At 38.2% G+C, this 17,329-nt stretch overlaps 1 protein-coding gene across 1 annotated transcript; it reads left to right on the plus strand.

The window, feature by feature from the left end:
* Positions 1-465: 465 nt before the first annotated feature.
* Positions 466-15,639, plus strand: LOC102705736 (putative aldehyde oxidase-like protein). Its single transcript, XM_006658408.3, has 10 exons — positions 466-710; positions 5,999-7,651; positions 7,766-8,028; positions 8,253-8,462; positions 9,200-9,418; positions 9,843-10,817; positions 11,422-11,517; positions 11,618-11,716; positions 12,530-12,719; positions 15,220-15,639. The coding sequence occupies exons 1-10, from the start codon at positions 536-538 to the stop codon at positions 15,459-15,461; spliced, it is 4,122 nt and encodes a 1,373-aa protein (XP_006658471.1). The 5' UTR covers positions 466-535; the 3' UTR covers positions 15,462-15,639.
* Positions 15,640-17,329: the final 1,690 nt, after the last annotated feature.

Below are 17,329 nucleotides of genomic sequence, written 5' to 3' on the forward strand. Positions count from 1 at the left end.
ATATTTGCCGAATAGTTCTGACATTATAATGACATTCTTACAATTAGTTAAACAGTAATGTCATATTTCAAAACTAGTAAATTTATAATGGCATGAATCTAATTAACCCTTATGCTTTCGGTCTCATATACTACTCTGAATATAGAAAACTTTGAATAAGATAAATATTCAATGGTTAATAACACTATTAAGTAACATAATGGAGTAAGCTTATATAGAATAATAAAATTTCTATATTAGATTTAGGAGAGGAAATTAAAGTTGACAACGAAATAATTTAATTAGGACAATTCTTTTAATATAAATTAAAAAATAACAATTTTCAGTCTCTAGCCCGTGGAGATGCACGGCTGTTGGATTGTACTATCATCCCTGAACTATCCATCTCCAAACAGTGTATTTGACTCTCCCATTTAGCTAGCTAGCTACGTACCATTAAGTCCTGGGCAACGGCAAGGCATCACGCACGCCCGCGCTAGGTAGGTGCAAAGCCCAAAGCGACCGGCGGCGACGTCGACCGCTCTCTCCGGCGACGATGATGGAGGAGGAGAAGGGGACGGTGGTGGTGGCGCCGGTGGAGCGGGTGGTGTTCGCGCTGAACGGGGAGCGGCAGGAGGTGTCCGCCGCCGAGGTGGACCCGTCGACGACGCTGCTGGAGTTCATCCGCACCGCCACGCCCTTCAAGGGCCCCAAGCTCGGCTGCGGAGAAGGTAATATTAATATTATCACTTAAGCTCTTTCGACCTCGATCTTCTACGTACTGTACGTGTTCGCTTCTTCCAGCTGATCTGTTTCTGAAATTTTGCAGTACGTAGGTAGGGTGTAAATCAGAGTAACGTACGCAGTAGTTTAAGAGGATAATTTAATTTAATTTGGGTGATATTTTCCCCATTTTTAACCGGTTCCCGGTCATGGTATCAAGATTTATACGTGGTTTCATTGATTTATGATACCACGTAAATGATCGGTAACTTACTATTGGTTACTTCTCCATTGCTAGCTACCCTTCTTGTGTATAGTGTACTCCATCTTTCATGCATGTGAGTGAAATACATGTGTTAATTTCTTGCCACGAGATCTTATCATAACATATAGAGATATGTCCTGATGCGAGCCTGCATGCTTATTTGCATCTGTTAATTTGGTAATTTCTCGTAAATGATGATTAAAGTTGAGTCAAGTTGAGCATGGATGTTTGCATCTATATGCAATAATGTACTACCTCCTGGCAGAGATATTTGATTCCACACAACGAAAATGACTTATGTGGTTAGTATTACTTCGTTTTCTAAAAATAAAATGTGGTTAGTATTACTTGGCCGTCCAAAATGAAATAATCTTGACCTTACGGACAATCTTTTTACACATGATAACAAAATAAGAAATATTCTAATTTATCTCTCACCACATCTTACGATCTACAGTATACTTTTTCTTGATCATTAAGAAAACTCTCGTTTATCCAAAGTTGATTGTGCTGTTTTGGGACACGAGGGGGGATTAGACACAAATTAGCAAAGTCGGGGTCGATCGGGAGAACTTGAGAAACATCTCCAATAGTAAAATTTTGTGCAAAACAGGCCGTGCATCTGACATACTGCACGGTGTGTGTTTGTGGGTTGCGTTATTTCGTTGCTAAAAGATGAAAAATAGTCTGACTTTTACGATAGCTATTTAATTACATAAATAGTTGAATATTAATCTGAAAATTTGAAAATATACTCTATAAAAATAAAATAATAAATTTTTATATAAAAACTTTTTTAAAAAATACCTTTTAGCAGCTTGGAAATAGGTTTGTGCCAAAATCGAGGAAAAAATCTAAAAAAAAAACGCTACCGTGATTGTTCAACTGCCTTGTTGTTCAGGTCCCATTGTCAAAATCTGTACTTTCTCCGTACTAAAAGAAAAGGCCTCCTACACAAAAGCAAACTACAGTTAATCACCTGATTAAGATACATTTTTGTAATTGAGATGCCCATTATTCAAGATATATTAAATTTTATTTCTTTTAAAGTATGCATAGGATTATCACACGCCCTTGCACGTACCATGCATATATATTATAGAAAAAAGTCTTTTTGTGAAAAATTCCATATACACAAGAGTTATATATCAAACTCGGAGTCTCTTCGCTTTATATAAGTTGTAAAAGAGTTGGAGAAACTACACTATCTTCTCTGAAGATCCTATAAAGTTTGAAAGGTCTAATGACACCCTTAAAGGGGACGACAGTCGACATCTAGATGTGACTGTATGTTTCGACAACTCCAATTACAAGGTTGCTGTACAATAAAGGTGACATGCTTTCAAATCGATAGTATAGGTATAGATCAGTATCCTGTCTTAATTATACATAACTCTAGAGTTGCTGTTAATTACTTAGTCCCATTGATCAGTACGTTGCAAACACATTAGATGGGTGTCTTCAAGGTTAACCTGGTTCAAATTTAACTAAATTTATAGAAAAACATAGCAAATATCTAAAATGCTAAATCTGTTCCATTAAATATATCAATGAATATATTTTTATAGCATATGTGATTTATGTTTAAACATTGCTACATTTTTTTAAAAGCTTAGTCAAATTTAAAGAAATTGATTCGGAATAAACCTAAAACATCTTATATAATATGAAATAGATCGCGGAGTAATTCATATATAATCACTCTTCAAAGAAAATCATAGGCCTTTTTTAACAATAGCTTTTGTTAGGATCAATATGCATTTTTTTCCTTGCATATGTCACCTGCCACTTTGTCCTCCTGCAGAAATGAACAGAGCAACCGTTCATTGGATTCACCACGAAAACAAGTACATGTAGATACGTCTTTCTGACTTGTTAAATCGCCTTCGTTTGGGTCATCTCAAGCTTAACGTGGTTAATTTGTCTTCTGCCAGCGAATGATGTGAAAACTGCTCAAGACTCGATGTAGACACGACGATCTGCTTGGGTGTTTTCTCGGACAAAGTCACCTTGAATTTAAACGCAGGGTTTTTGGGTAAGATGAATGTGTAAGTTAGTAGGCGGGATATCCACCTGTTCATCAATATATGGGCCGGACTAACATTATGGGGGTGGTAAATGGTGAAAAGCAATGCATGGGTTATTTTATAACCCAATGCAGACTTTAAATATTTTTAGCTCAAAAGACAATAAAATTTCAGCTCATTCTTTTTCACTCAGCCCATAAGTTTTGTAGGCCAAAATGTTTCCCACCACCATCCTTAACTATATATCTATTGATTTGCACACCTACATGTGCTAGTACTATCCATATAGAGAAAAAAAAACAACTTACTAGCTCCATCCAACATTACAACAAACAAATTAAATGAGAGATGGTTGTGTTTGGCGGAGATAAAGCAGTTATTTCTCGCACTTACACGCACAACTTGTAAAGTCCTTAATGAAGATATCCTCACACAGATGTAGACCTCAAGTCCCCACTGAATCTAGTCTTGATTCCACCGTGAAGCGATGTTGACCTTAAATATCCTGACTCTACTCTAACCTTGTCATATGGTTTTTCGACCATACTAGACCTAGGTTCCTCCATGTTGGTATTTTATAAGATCACAATTAAACCAGCAAGCATACGGAGAAACTTTATAGCATTTCACCTCAGAGTATTCCAAGCGTATCGAACACAAGGAATGTGCATATAAAATCTAAGAATGAATTCATCCAAGGACACCAATGTCTAAGAAATTACAGACCAAGATTGACCTAAAGTCAACTACACACAAATAGATAAAGCAACTATTTCTGGGTATAGATATCGCTACCTAACCCATGTTAATCACAGACACTCACCACCACAAATATTTTCAAACCAATTTTCAGTAAATAAATCGTTTGGAAAGGCAATTGTTTATCACGAAATATTAATCATGCCAATTATCTTACATGGCTGACAAGTGGAGAAGTAGTAATGGAACTTAGGCGCAGCTAGACCCAACCTTAGCATGGCTATATCCAATCTACAAGGAATGTCTTGAGATTAGGAATGAAACCCTAACCTTTGACTTCACTTCACTGACAATAAAGATTAAGTACAAACGTAATCAGCAAGCCGTGGGAAAATATGCGACCTAGTTTATTTCGCAAACATTTGATAACATTTCTTTTTCAAAACTCTAAATGTGGGTTGGTTTACAAAGATAGGAAGGAGGCTCTCACCTCAATCCTATCCATGAGTTGCTCTATAACAACACAAGCAGACGGAACACATTTCAGTTATTAATCTTTACTGGGAACTCCTATTGCATACTACTTGTCAGGCCACGACATTTGCTCCAAGTCAGCCACCCCTTCGCAGCTCCCAACTCAAACCTTCTCTCTTAGTTTCTTTGCACTTTCATCCTTTCGAGGACATCAATTCATCTCATATATCATTCTTTCTAGCTCCTAGAGCCTTTCACAATCTCCAACACACTTATGTCATAATCGTTTTAGATCACACTTATGTCATCCATCAGTCACGAAGACTGATTTTGTTAATGAGTCCCATTCCCACAAACCGCTTTCACAAAGCACTAACAAACAAATCTACGCTTGAGGAATGACCTCATATTCGCCCTTAACTATGGCCCGACTGTTCAAATGGTTCTCTCCAGAGGCAGCGTTACAAAACTGTTATTGGAGGGTTACCGCCCCCATTGGAAGGGCAATTAACCATCAAAACTACACAAATTCATGTTCGAAAAAATTGGAAGTCAAATTCCATGATTTTCCTGGACAAACCGCATTGTATTAGAAAATTATTGCATAGTTTGGACTCAAACCATGGCCAGTTTGTTCATGGGGAAATATAAATAAAAAAATCCTAAAAAATTTAAAATTTACTGAAAATAGAAAATTAATACTATGATATATTTGGTGCATGTAGATATATTAGTTGGTAAATAGAAAAATTTCTAATGATGTAAGCTTTGGTAAAAGTTTGACATTCAAATGATTATAAATGACAAATTGCAATTGTGCAATGAATATGCAAGACAACTGAAATTTAAAATTCATGTATGTACCATTATAAATTTCTTTGGTGCACAAACTACAACAGATAAATTCAATGAAGGTTTTTTTTCTTCTCATATATTCTCTTGCCATCTGTAAGCTATAAGCATATTGTATTATCTCATCTATAGATTATATATGTGTTGTCTTTATAGAAAATGTTTTTTTATATAATCAATGTGATTTTCTAAACATGGCCTAGATGAACAGTGTCTTTTCTGGAATTTTTATTCAGTTTTACCACATTTGATCGGTTTTGTCTTAGATTTTGATCCTAGAAATGTTATTTTCATAAACTTTCACCACCAAATTGCTCTAACTTCATATGTATTGCTAGGAAATTTTGGGATTTTTTCCACAATTGGTTTTTAAAATTACTCGATTTGGTCCAACTTTATTTGAATCAAACTGCCAGTAACCACTACGGCGTTGTGGCGGTTTGAACGGTTAGCGCGGTAACCATGGCATTTACTAGCGGTAGAGTTAACCCTTGCGAAGGATTCACGCTTTACCCACACAATATGAGCTTACTAGTGGCTAGGCAGGTAGGTTGGAGTGAAAGCATTTTCAAAGTATTCTAGGATAGCTAGTCATCCACCGATGGGTGTAGACCAAGTCCTAGGTAGGTCCCAGACCTCCCGTACTTAGGATTCCACGGGTGCATCTCACATGGCATTATGCAGAACCTGAATAGGCAACACAGACCAAGGCTAAGAGGATTCAGTCCTTTGTAGGCAAAGACATCAAATGCACCGAGAGAACATGCCTTCTTTTCTTTTGTGAGATGCTAAAGTATTCTTCTTTTTTGTACAGTATATTTTCTTTAGGGTTCAAATAGGGGGTGTAGTGATTTACATAGCAATTTCAGTTACCCCATCCCTTGTGTAAGCTATTCTTTCTTCAACATGTGAATTAAATATCGGGCTATAACATGTTGTGAATTTATCCATAGTTTCATAATACTTTGCAGTATTTCAGGTGGATGTGGGGCCTGTGTAGTCCTTATAGCGAAGTACAATCCAACGACAGATGAAGTAACTGAATTCAGTGCAAGCTCATGCTTAACACTTGTTTACAGTATACATTTCTGTTCAGTTATCACCGCTGAGGGTCTGGGGAATACCCAAGATGGCTTTCATGCCATTCAGAAAAGAATGTCTGGATTTCATGCCTCCCAGTGTGGTTTCTGCACCCCTGGCATGTGCATGTCTATTATGTCCTCTCTTATCAATGCTGACAAATCCAAGCAGCCTGAACCACCACAGGGGTTCTCAAAGCTATCTGTATCAGAAGCAGAAAGGTCTTTCTCAGGCAACTTGTGCCGATGCACCGGTTACCGACCGATTGTTGATGCCTGCAAAAGTTTTGCTTCAGATGTTGACTTGGAGGATCTAGGCCTTAATACATTCTGGAAAAAAGGTGACATGTGCCCAGATGTTAGCAAATTGCCAGGCTACACATTTGGTGGTGGGATCTGTACCTTCCCAGATTTCCTTAAATTCGAGATCAAAACATCGTTAGATTATATGAATGATGCTACTATTCCAAGCCCCATGGAGGGATGGTATTGTCCCAAAAGTATCAAACAGTACTATGAGTTAGTAAATTCTGGTTTGTTTAGCGAAAGCTCAGTGAAAGTGGTGGTTGGCAACACAAGTACTGGTGTTTATAAGGATCAAGACCTTTATGACAGGTATATTGACATTGCAGGAATTCCTGAACTTTCATCTATTGTGAGGAAAGACAAGGGCATTGAAATTGGAGCAGCTACGACAATTGCCAGGACCATTGAAATCCTTAACCAAGAAAGTGAATCCATGTCATCTCCAGATGGGAGTGTGGTTTTCAGAAAACTTGCTGACCACATGAGCAAAGTTGCTTCACCATTTGTCCGGAACACAGCAAGCATTGGAGGAAACATAATTCTGGCACACAAATACCCTTTTCGCTCTGACATTTCCACCATACTTCTTGGTGCCGCTGCAACAGTTAGTCTTCAGGTTTCTTCAGAAACACTACATGTTACTTTTGAACAGTTCCTTGAGCAACCTCCTCTGGATCACAGTACTTTACTTCTCAATATATTTATTCCACATTGGGCTTCAGACTGTAAGAAAGAGAATACTTTGATATTCGAAACTTATCGCGCTGCTCCTCGTCCTCTCGGCAACGCGGTTTCATATGTTAATTCTGCTTTCCTGGGACATGTTGCCTTGGATAAATCATCAGGTGATAATGTACTAAGTAACCTGCACTTGGCTTTTGGTGCCTATGGAACTGAGCATGCTATTAGAGCAAGGAAGGTTGAGGAGCACCTGACAGGAAAAATACTTACTGCATCTGTTGTGCTTGAAGCAGTGAAGTTGCTTAGAGAAACAGTTGTACCGATGGAAGGAACAACTCATCCTGAATACAGAGTCAGTGTGGCTGTTGGATTTCTTTTCAGTTTCCTATCTCCACTTTGTAAAGGCATGGTAGAGCCAGGAAAGACCCCGAGTATTTCTGAAGATTTGCTAGATAATTATGTCCATAACATGCCGTTCTCTTTGCGAAGAGAAACGATTTCCGGTGATGAATATAAGCCTGTTGGTGATCCAATCAAGAAGTATAAAGTTGAGCTTCAAGCTTCCGGTATGTGGTAATCTAATTACATTGCTTCTCGCAATTACGAAAATAGTCATGGTGATATTTCCCAATGAATACTTCTTAGAGAATTAAACATAAACTATTCTCTCTCTAATGCAGGGGAGGCAGTATATGTAGATGATATTCCTGCTCCAAAGAATTGCCTGTATGGAGAATTTATTTACAGCACACAACCTCTTGCTTATGTGAAGAGTATAAAATTCAAACCTTCTTTGGCATCAAAGAAGATCATTACTGTTGTTTCTGCCAAGGATATTCCTACTGGAGGGAGAAATATTGGATCATCGTCCTTTCTCGGGGAAGACGAACCACTATTTGGTGATCCAATTGCTGAGTTTGCTGGCCAAGCCCTTGGTGTTGTGGTACTTATCTTATATTTTTAATATTTATACGAGAGCTTTTTTTCCATCTTTAAGGAGGTACCAAGAGGTAGCATTATTTTCTATGTATCTCAAGGATGGGAAAATTACTCTTTATACAAAGTTTCAACTGCCTTTACTGAATAATATTCTTTATGGATTTTGTTCATGTGTTTGTTGTTTTTTCCATATTCATGTCACTCAAACATGATATTTATTTATCTCAGATTGCAGAAACACAGCGGTATGCTGACATGGCAGCAAAACAGGTGGTTGTTGAATATAGCACAGATGGTTTAAAGGCACCAATCTTAACAGTGGAGCAAGCCGTGCAGAACAAGAGCTATATCAAGGTTCCTCCTAGTATGGCTCCCAAGCAAGTTGGTGATTTTTCCATTGGCATGGCAGAAGCTGATCACAAGATCCTATTGGAAGAAGTATGGTTAATTTAACTTTCTGTGTGATTCCTCATACTATCATCATTGTTACATTATTAGAAGACAGAGTGAGAATTATGACATACCAAAAATCCGCTTAAATAAATTTGACATCTGTATATATCATCCAATAAAAAGAAGAAAAATGCTAGACCAGTGAACAAAAAACAACTACTATTACATTCTCCTTTTTCACATTGTTGGAGTGGTAAATAAAACTTAATATGTGCTGGTTCCAAAGCCTCGAACCTGCACTGGAAGCACATCGTTATCAGTGTTGGTTTGTGAATGAGTACTCACATTTGAATTTTATAGGCGAAAATACCACATATGGGATAACTAGATATTCCATATCAGTTACTTTTTCTTTTCAGATATAACTATATTGTCATAATACTTTTATTAAAACATTAAGAACTGTTAACTATATGCTCATAATTGCTTTTTCTTTAAATATGGTCTGTTACATATATAGCCATAAAAAAATCCTTATAAATTATGCAATGTTACTGTTTGTAGTTGATCCTTGAAACTATTTTTGATGGGCACAAGTTAATTTCCAAACTGTAATCGCAGTTATACTGATATAGTATTGTAAGTGAAATGTTATGACATGCTATATAGCTTCTAATTGAAGTGACCAATTTTCCTAACCTTAACAAATATAGTAAGATTTATCATCACAGCATAGGACAACATTTTTCTCGTGAATTAATATGTGGTATCAATGGCTACAGGTGAAACTTCCTTCTCAGTACTACTTCTACATGGAAACACAGACAGCCCTAGCAATTCCAGATGAAGATAACACCATGACAGTATACAGTTCATCACAATACCCTGAGTTCGCACAGAATGTCATTTCTAAGTGCCTCGGCATTCCATTCAGCAGCGTACGGGTCATCACAAGAAGGGTTGGAGGTGGCTTTGGTGGAAAATCAGTCCGATCACTCCATGTAAGAATCTAATTAATTCATACTAGTTTAGTAAGCTAGTTTGCAGCAACTGTTTTAGAAGAGATTTGCTTCAATCCAACAAAAAGTAACAAAAATTATCTCAAGATACTGATACCTCGCGGTACCAAATCGTTTCTGATCGTTGGATCTAACCGTACACGTCCTACTCAGGTAGATCCAACGGTGTAAAATGATTGGTACCCCCGAGGTATTTTTTGTTGGACCGGAGCAAATCCGGTTTTAGAATGTTCTTGTATGCATTTCGCATTCTTCCCCTGAATTTAGAATGCTCTTCGAATTCTTCCAAGAAAATATGTATAGAAGTACCTGATATGACACTAACTCCATGAAAGAAAGAAAAAGGAAAAACAACCGACAGGATTTCCTGCTTATTCTGACTGATCCATTCCATATGCTTTTGTAGGTTGCAACAGCAGCTGCACTCTGTGCACACACATTACGCCGTCCGGTCCGAATGCATCTCAATCGCAACACTGACATGATTATGATCGGGGGGCGGCACCCGATGAAAGGTCGTTACTCCGTCGGTTTCAAGTCTGGCGGGAAAATCACAGCCTTGCACCTGGACTTACTGATAGACGCTGGGATATCTGCTGATGCGAGCCCCATCATGCCAGGGCACGTTGTATCAGGTCTGAAGAAGTACAACTGGGGTGCCCTCTCGTTTGACATCAAGCTCTGTAGAACGAACCACACGTCCAAATCAACGATGCGTGCTCCTGGACACACGCAGGGTTCTTTCGTTGCAGAAGCCGTCATCGAGCACGTTGCGTCGGTGCTCTCCCTTGATGCAAACGCTGTCAGGCAGAGGAATTTCCACTCCTACGACAGCCTTGTTTCGTTCTACCCGGGAAGCAGCGCAGGCGAATCGTCGTCTGCGTACACCTTGCATTCTCTTTTTGATCGGTTAGCCTCGACTTCGAGCTACCTGCAACGTTCTGAATCCATCAAGAAGTTCAACGGTTGCAGCAAGTGGCGAAAGCGAGGCATTTCTTCAGTGCCCCTCGTTTTTAGTGTGAGAGTGAGACCAGCACCTGGAAGAGTTTCTGTGCTCACTGATGGCTCCATTGTTGTGGAGGTTGGAGGAATCGAGCTTGGGCAAGGACTGTGGACGAAAGTGCAACAGACGACGGCTTTTGCTCTGGGACAGTTGTGGCCTACGGGCTGTGAAGAAGGTCTGCTTGACAGAATCCGTGTTCTTCAGTCTGACACACTGAACTTAGTTCAAGGTGGTCTTACTGCTGGCAGCACTACATCTGAATCTAGCTGTGCAGCAACACTTCAGGCTTGCAACATGCTGCTTGACAGATTGAAGCCAGTCATGGGTAGGCTGCAATCACAGTCAGGGACAGTCTCATGGGATACATTGATTTCCCAGGTAATTCCAGGCAGCTTACTGTAATTTCTATTTATGCAGAGTAAACTAGAATATCCACTAGCAACTTCACTATCCTGTGATGTTCTAACAGCTCCAGGAAAATAATCATCGTTTGCAGTACAGACTTGTGAATTCGTCCATACAATTTGACACCTACTCATTATCTGCTAGTATTATTGCATGTCTTTCTCCTATGATGATTACCAGAGAAGAATTTGAACTTGATTTTCTGTGGATTTATATATCTTTCTGTTGCTACTTTTGTGATCATGTTTAGATTTTTTTTAAAAATGATTCGGTATATGCTAATAGAGAAGCCAGTTCAGGAAGTAGTTTTCTGAAATTAAAATTGATTTCTGTGGATTCATATACAATTCTGAGTTTATGATTAAGTATTTGCTAATAGAGAAGCAAGTTCCAGGCAGGATTTTTTTGTCTATAATACAAATTTGTATTTACTACATTTATGACCATCTCAAGATTTCTTGAAATCATGTGACGTGGTGTATTTTGGTAATAGATAAGCTGGTTTCCCTAGGCAGCAGTTTTTCTTCCTGTTAATATTCTACACTTGACCATTATGTAATTACAAGTTCACACGCAGGCCTCTCAGGAAAATGTTAATTTGTCAGCAAGTGCATACTGGGTACCTGACAAAGATTCAAACTCCTATTTGAACTATGGAGCTGGTACAAGCGAGGTGCGACGATTTTCATGCTGATTGTCGGCAACATGAAGTTCAGTAATGTTAGAATATCTATATTCAATCCACATATAAGTTGAAATTTCCTGGAGTGCAGGTTGAGATTGATCTTCTTACCGGAGCAATTACCATACTAAGGAGTGATCTTATCTACGACTGTGGCAAGAGCTTGAATCCTGCTGTAGACTTGGGCCAGGTTTGCTAATATTTCACATTCAAATTTTCTTTCATAGGTCTGAACAGAATATAACAGAAAAGGTTTCATTCACACAAGTGTGTATCAAGTATCAGATGGATATGCACAGTTTTTACTTAATTTTCTGTTGTACCCTCTGATGAAAAATAGACCATGTATTTCCCTCGAAATAAACCCCAAAATAAGAATTTTTTTAATATACTCTCCAATGATTATGAGCCGGTCGTTGGTTTAGATCGGAGGGATCTGATTTTATTACACTACATTGGTAATAAGTGTATTATAAATTTTATAGGGGTAAAATTAGAACAAAAATATATAACATTGTGATAAATTTGTGTCGTATATCAGGTTGAAATAGATGAATTTGGTAAATATATATTACCAAATATTTAAATAAAATGTTTAATATATGTATTAAAAATACATAGTTGGATTTAAATTTACTACTATTAATAGTGTAATGTACCGTAACATTGTTCCAAAACAAACGTGCTTGCAGATCGAACCGATCTACCATGTACCTAGATTCGACCTTATGTCCTGATGCGAAACTACTATTAGTTTACACAATTTACTCTAAACACCCACAAATTTAGCCTGAACTACAATTTGTACCAAACACTCATTTTGCCAACAGGAACATTGACTCCATGCAATTTTGTTCACTGTCCAAACACATTGTCTGACCACATTTCGAACATATGCTATTGGAACTACTAGATTCCTATGTAACATGCAAGTAGTTCCAATTTAATACATATCGGCGCGTCATATTTGGTATTTTCTTTTTATCAATCTTCTGTCTTTCAGATTGAAGGTTCCTTCATCCAAGGAATTGGTTTCTTCATACACGAAGAACACCAGACAAACAGTGACGGTCTGGTCATTAGCAACAGCACCTGGGACTACAAGATCCCAAGCGTGGACACCATCCCAAAGCAGTTCAACGCAGAGGTGCTCAACACCGGATACCACAAGCACCGTGTGCTTTCTTCAAAAGGTGACAATGTCATTCCATTTGTTTATTCATTAGTCCCATATGATTCTATTGCATATTTTTAGACAAAAGGCCTGGGCCCAGCTTTTTATTAAAGCCAGAAACACGGGACAGAAATATCCGAGGTTACCAGCTTAACATCACTAGGAACAACACGACAACGCAACAGAAAAAACCACCCAGCTTCAAAGGAGCATCCCTGCCAAACTCACCGGACAAACCCCAGGGCAAAACACGGAGGCTAAAGCTATTATAAAGTAGCATAGTTCCAAGACAACCCAAAACTCGCTAACTAATCAGAAAAAACACAGCTACTTCTTCATCCAGTCCGGGACCTTGAGCTTCTGAGATGCCTTACCGCCACATGCAGAGCTAAAATCCAACGCTATAGAACTGCCACATCTTTCACTTTCAGAAGTCTTTTCAACTGTAAGAGTAGACACACAATTCGCAAGGGAATAATTAGTGGAGAAGAAACAACTTGATCGCGAAAAATCATATCATTCCTGACTGACCACAATTATCAGCAGCAGGCCGCAAGAAGACAGAAACTCACTCTATGAAAATTAGCTCTAATATTCCGAACAAAACAGTCATTAAACTCATCAAACAAACATGGGATTTTCCTTAAACCCAGTGCATCTCGGCATAAACACCATGTAAACAAAGCAAGGGGACAGGAAAAGAAAATATGTTTAGAATCTTCAACCGCATTACAAAGCTGACACAATTCTGAGCCATTCCAATTTATTTTTTTCAATTGCCAAGCAGATTGAATCTTGTCATGCCAAGCCAGCCAAATAAAGTGTTTAAGTTTCAAAGGAATAGGAGAACTCCAAAGGTTTTGTATTTGGGCATCACAGATATCTCTAAATGTCAGCATATTATACATAGAATGGGAGGAAAACTTGCAGTTAGAATCAAGAGCCCAAACCAACTTATCAACCCCCTATCCTGGCTATTATCCGCTAGGCTGTTTACTAGGACACAAAGCTCATAACAATGTCCAGCATCTTCATGAGAGAAAGAACATCTAAAAGTTAATATGTTAATACCCCCTTCAATAACATCTTGAACTAAGATCTCTTTTTTATTGCAAATCTCATATAAGTAAGGAAACAAAGTTTTTAGACGGACATTACCTAACCAAACATCTTTCCAAAACCAAATGTGACTCCCATCACCTCTAATCCAAGTAACACCTCTATACACCCAGGGTTTAACCTTGTGTAAACCTTGCCAAAAGAAAGAAAGACGGTCACCCCTTACTTGACTTTGAAAAAAACCAGAATGATTCATATATTTAGCTCTGAGAACAGACATACGTAAACTTTCATGTTCTGATTCCAATTTAAGAATCCATTTAGCCAAAAGAGAAAAATTCATAGCTCTAGTCTCAGTAAAACCCAAACCTCCAACATTCTTTGGGAAAGCAATATTACTCCACTTAACTATATGATATCTCTTCTATTAACCTAAACCTTCCCAATAGAAATGACCTCTAATCGAATAATGGACTCTGGGAGCAAATATAAGCCCATGGCATAAGAGGGTATGGAAGACAGACAAGCATTAATCAAAACAGCTCTCCCACTATAGTGCAAGGATCTAGATTGTCAAGAATTGAGCCTTTTCTCTAACTTTTGGGGAATAAACTCCAAATCTGCAACTCTCAATTTGTCAGGGCTCATGGGAAGTCCTAGTTATTTTAGACGAAAAGAAACAGTATTACAATTAAGCATCATAGCTATCCTTTCTTCTTCAGCTAAAGGAACTCCCACTATAATGACCTCACTTTTATAGTAATTTATTTTCATACCCGAAACCTCTTCAAAGCAGTAAAGAAGGAATTGGGTAGCCATAATTTCCTCAACACAAGGGATGAAGATGATTGTGTCATTAGCATATTAAAGATGAGACAAACCTCCGGGAACTAAATGAGGGACAATACCAGAAAGGATACCATTTTGTTTAGCCAACTCAAACATTCTGGCTAAAACATCTCCCACCAAATTAAAAAGAAGAGGAGAGAGAGGGTCCCCTTGTCTTAGGCCTCTAGAAGTTTTAAAGAACTCAGATCTGGTACCATTAATATTAATACAGACTCTACCTCCTATGACACAGGATTAAATCCAATTAATCCATAAGGGAGGAAAAAGTTTCCTTTGAAGCACCTCAAACAGAAAACTCTAACTTACCCTATCATAGGCCTTCTCAAAGTCAATTTTAAAAACAACTCCTAAAAGCTTCTTATGTCTAAGTTCATGTAAAACCTCACGGAGAACTAGCCCTCCTTCTAAAATGAATCTCCCAGGGATAAAAGCAGTTTGAGTATGAGAAATAATGTCAGCAGCTATCAGAAAGAGCCTGTTAGTAACAACTTGGCTAATGATTTTGAAACATTCATTCAACACACAAATGGGTCTAAAGTAACTTATTAATGATCACCTACTGCATGTACTTTTATGGTAATTTATTAATCATCACCTACTGCTTGTACTAGCTTCTGGGGAACCTGCCGTGGTTCTTGCGGCATCCGTCCATTGTGCGCTGAGAGGAGCGATCCGAGCAGCGAGGATAGAGTTTGCAGGCAGCACTGAATCTGCAAGAAGTTCGTTGCTCACGTTTCAGCTTGATGTTCCTGCATCAATGACGGTGGTGAAGGAGCTGTGTGGCTTGGATATTGTGGAGAAGTACCTGCAGGAAGATGATCTGTCTAGCACTGGAACTGCAGGTTGCAACTAGAACATACATTGTCTGATGCAAATATGCAGTTGAGTGACTTTCAGTTTCTGAAAGGAGTGGTATATATATGAAATGTGTTTATCCGAATGTTTCTGTGATATTTAGTGTTTTTCTTCAACGCATTTTGAACTTTGAATATCCAAAGAAAATGAGTTGTGCTGATTAAGTACTTATTAAACCAGGATAGAGGTGTCTATATGTGTGCAAAATACATGGAAGTTTATTGAGAATTTGATGGTACTGAGCCACCACCTATTTGTGATGTTCATTATAACATGACGACTGTTGATGATATTTAGTTAACGAAAACAACCCTTGATAATAAAGAAGAGGTTTTCCCTAGTTTTCAAGGTTATGAAGCCGAAGATGTGCAAAATCTATAAAATTAAAAAGAAACTCTAGAAAACAATATACCATCCTAGAATGGGATAAGCTACAAATTATGTAAACTTGACAACACCGAACACATGTGGTGCTAGACCAATATTATTGTACATTGTAAAATGTCTTAATTGTTAATAATACTATTATGGTATTACGATTAACGATTCACCGTAAAATATTTAGCTGTGAACAAGAAGAGAAAGAAGGGGCACGCCGTTAATTAGAAATCTTTCTCCTTTTTTTTTTTTGGAAACAACGGCTTCAAAGAAGACAACTCAAAATTGTAACCATTCTAATCATCTTGTCATTTCTTATACATGTTTCATGTGTGTTAAATTCTATATGTTATGATCAATTTAATGAAATATGACTTTAGACTCAATTTTGATATTTTGTGTAGGACCACTAAATGTTTGATGCCATATATATATATAAGCCAATTATTAAGATTTTAGATATAATTTTTCATACCTTACCATTTTAAATACCCAATTCCAATACAGCATGTACGCGCACAGATCCATGTGACCTGCTCCCGGTGGGCACCCACAGCCGCGCGTGCTCCTGCAACCACGTACGGCATCTCCGCCTCCGGCACCACAGTGGTCTTCGGCTGCGGCAGAGGTCTGCAGCCCCTTCCTCAGCAGCCGATGCGTGCGCTGTTGGAACCCCAGCGGTGTCTGGCACCTCCGCGCGAGCTGGAGGGTAGGCTGATTTTGGAATTTTCTTTTTATCGTTACTCTTTTTGTGTCCAATAAAAAATAACTCAAGGTACCGGTACCTCAAGGTACCAAATTATTTCTTACTATTGAATTTAGCTAAGTAGGATGTACGCTGCTAGATCTAACGATTTGATACCACGAGGTACTGATACCTCGAGTTATTTTTTTTGTTGAACTGTAAAATTGCTCTTTTGGGAAAAGCTAGATGACAGGGTACCCTCCTATCGCTATGACGGTACACCCGCACGTGCGACACATAGGCACCAGTGTATGTGCAAGACATAAAAAACTATTTACTACGCTAATCAATCGTATGATTGACGCCACAACTAGCTAGCTCTAGTACAATCGATGATTGGCACATTTTTTTATCCTTCTCATCCCTTTATTTGCTTGAGCCGCTACTTCTTCTCATGGCTACTGCTTCAGTCTGTTCAATGGTCGGAGTAGAGTTTGTTTCTGTACAACCAACGTATATTCTTCATCGGTAATATACCTTGGCCACCAAGTGCTTGTCTCCCACTTATCAATGGTGCAAGCTAGTTATACATCTTACTTACATAGTGGTTAGCTAACATCACAACATGCAAGAGATGGTGCTGATTATATTACATAACTAATCATGTTTAGAAATATCATGATACCAACTAGTATCAACTAGGTGTAATATGTATCGATCTAGTACCAATATGTATCATCTGGTATTAATGGATACCCAATATGATATCAATACCAATGAGGTATCATACGTGATACGAAAAA

This window comes from Oryza brachyantha, chromosome 7, assembly GCF_000231095.2.
Source record: "Oryza brachyantha chromosome 7, ObraRS2, whole genome shotgun sequence".
Lineage (NCBI taxonomy): Eukaryota > Viridiplantae > Streptophyta > Magnoliopsida > Poales > Poaceae > Oryza > Oryza brachyantha.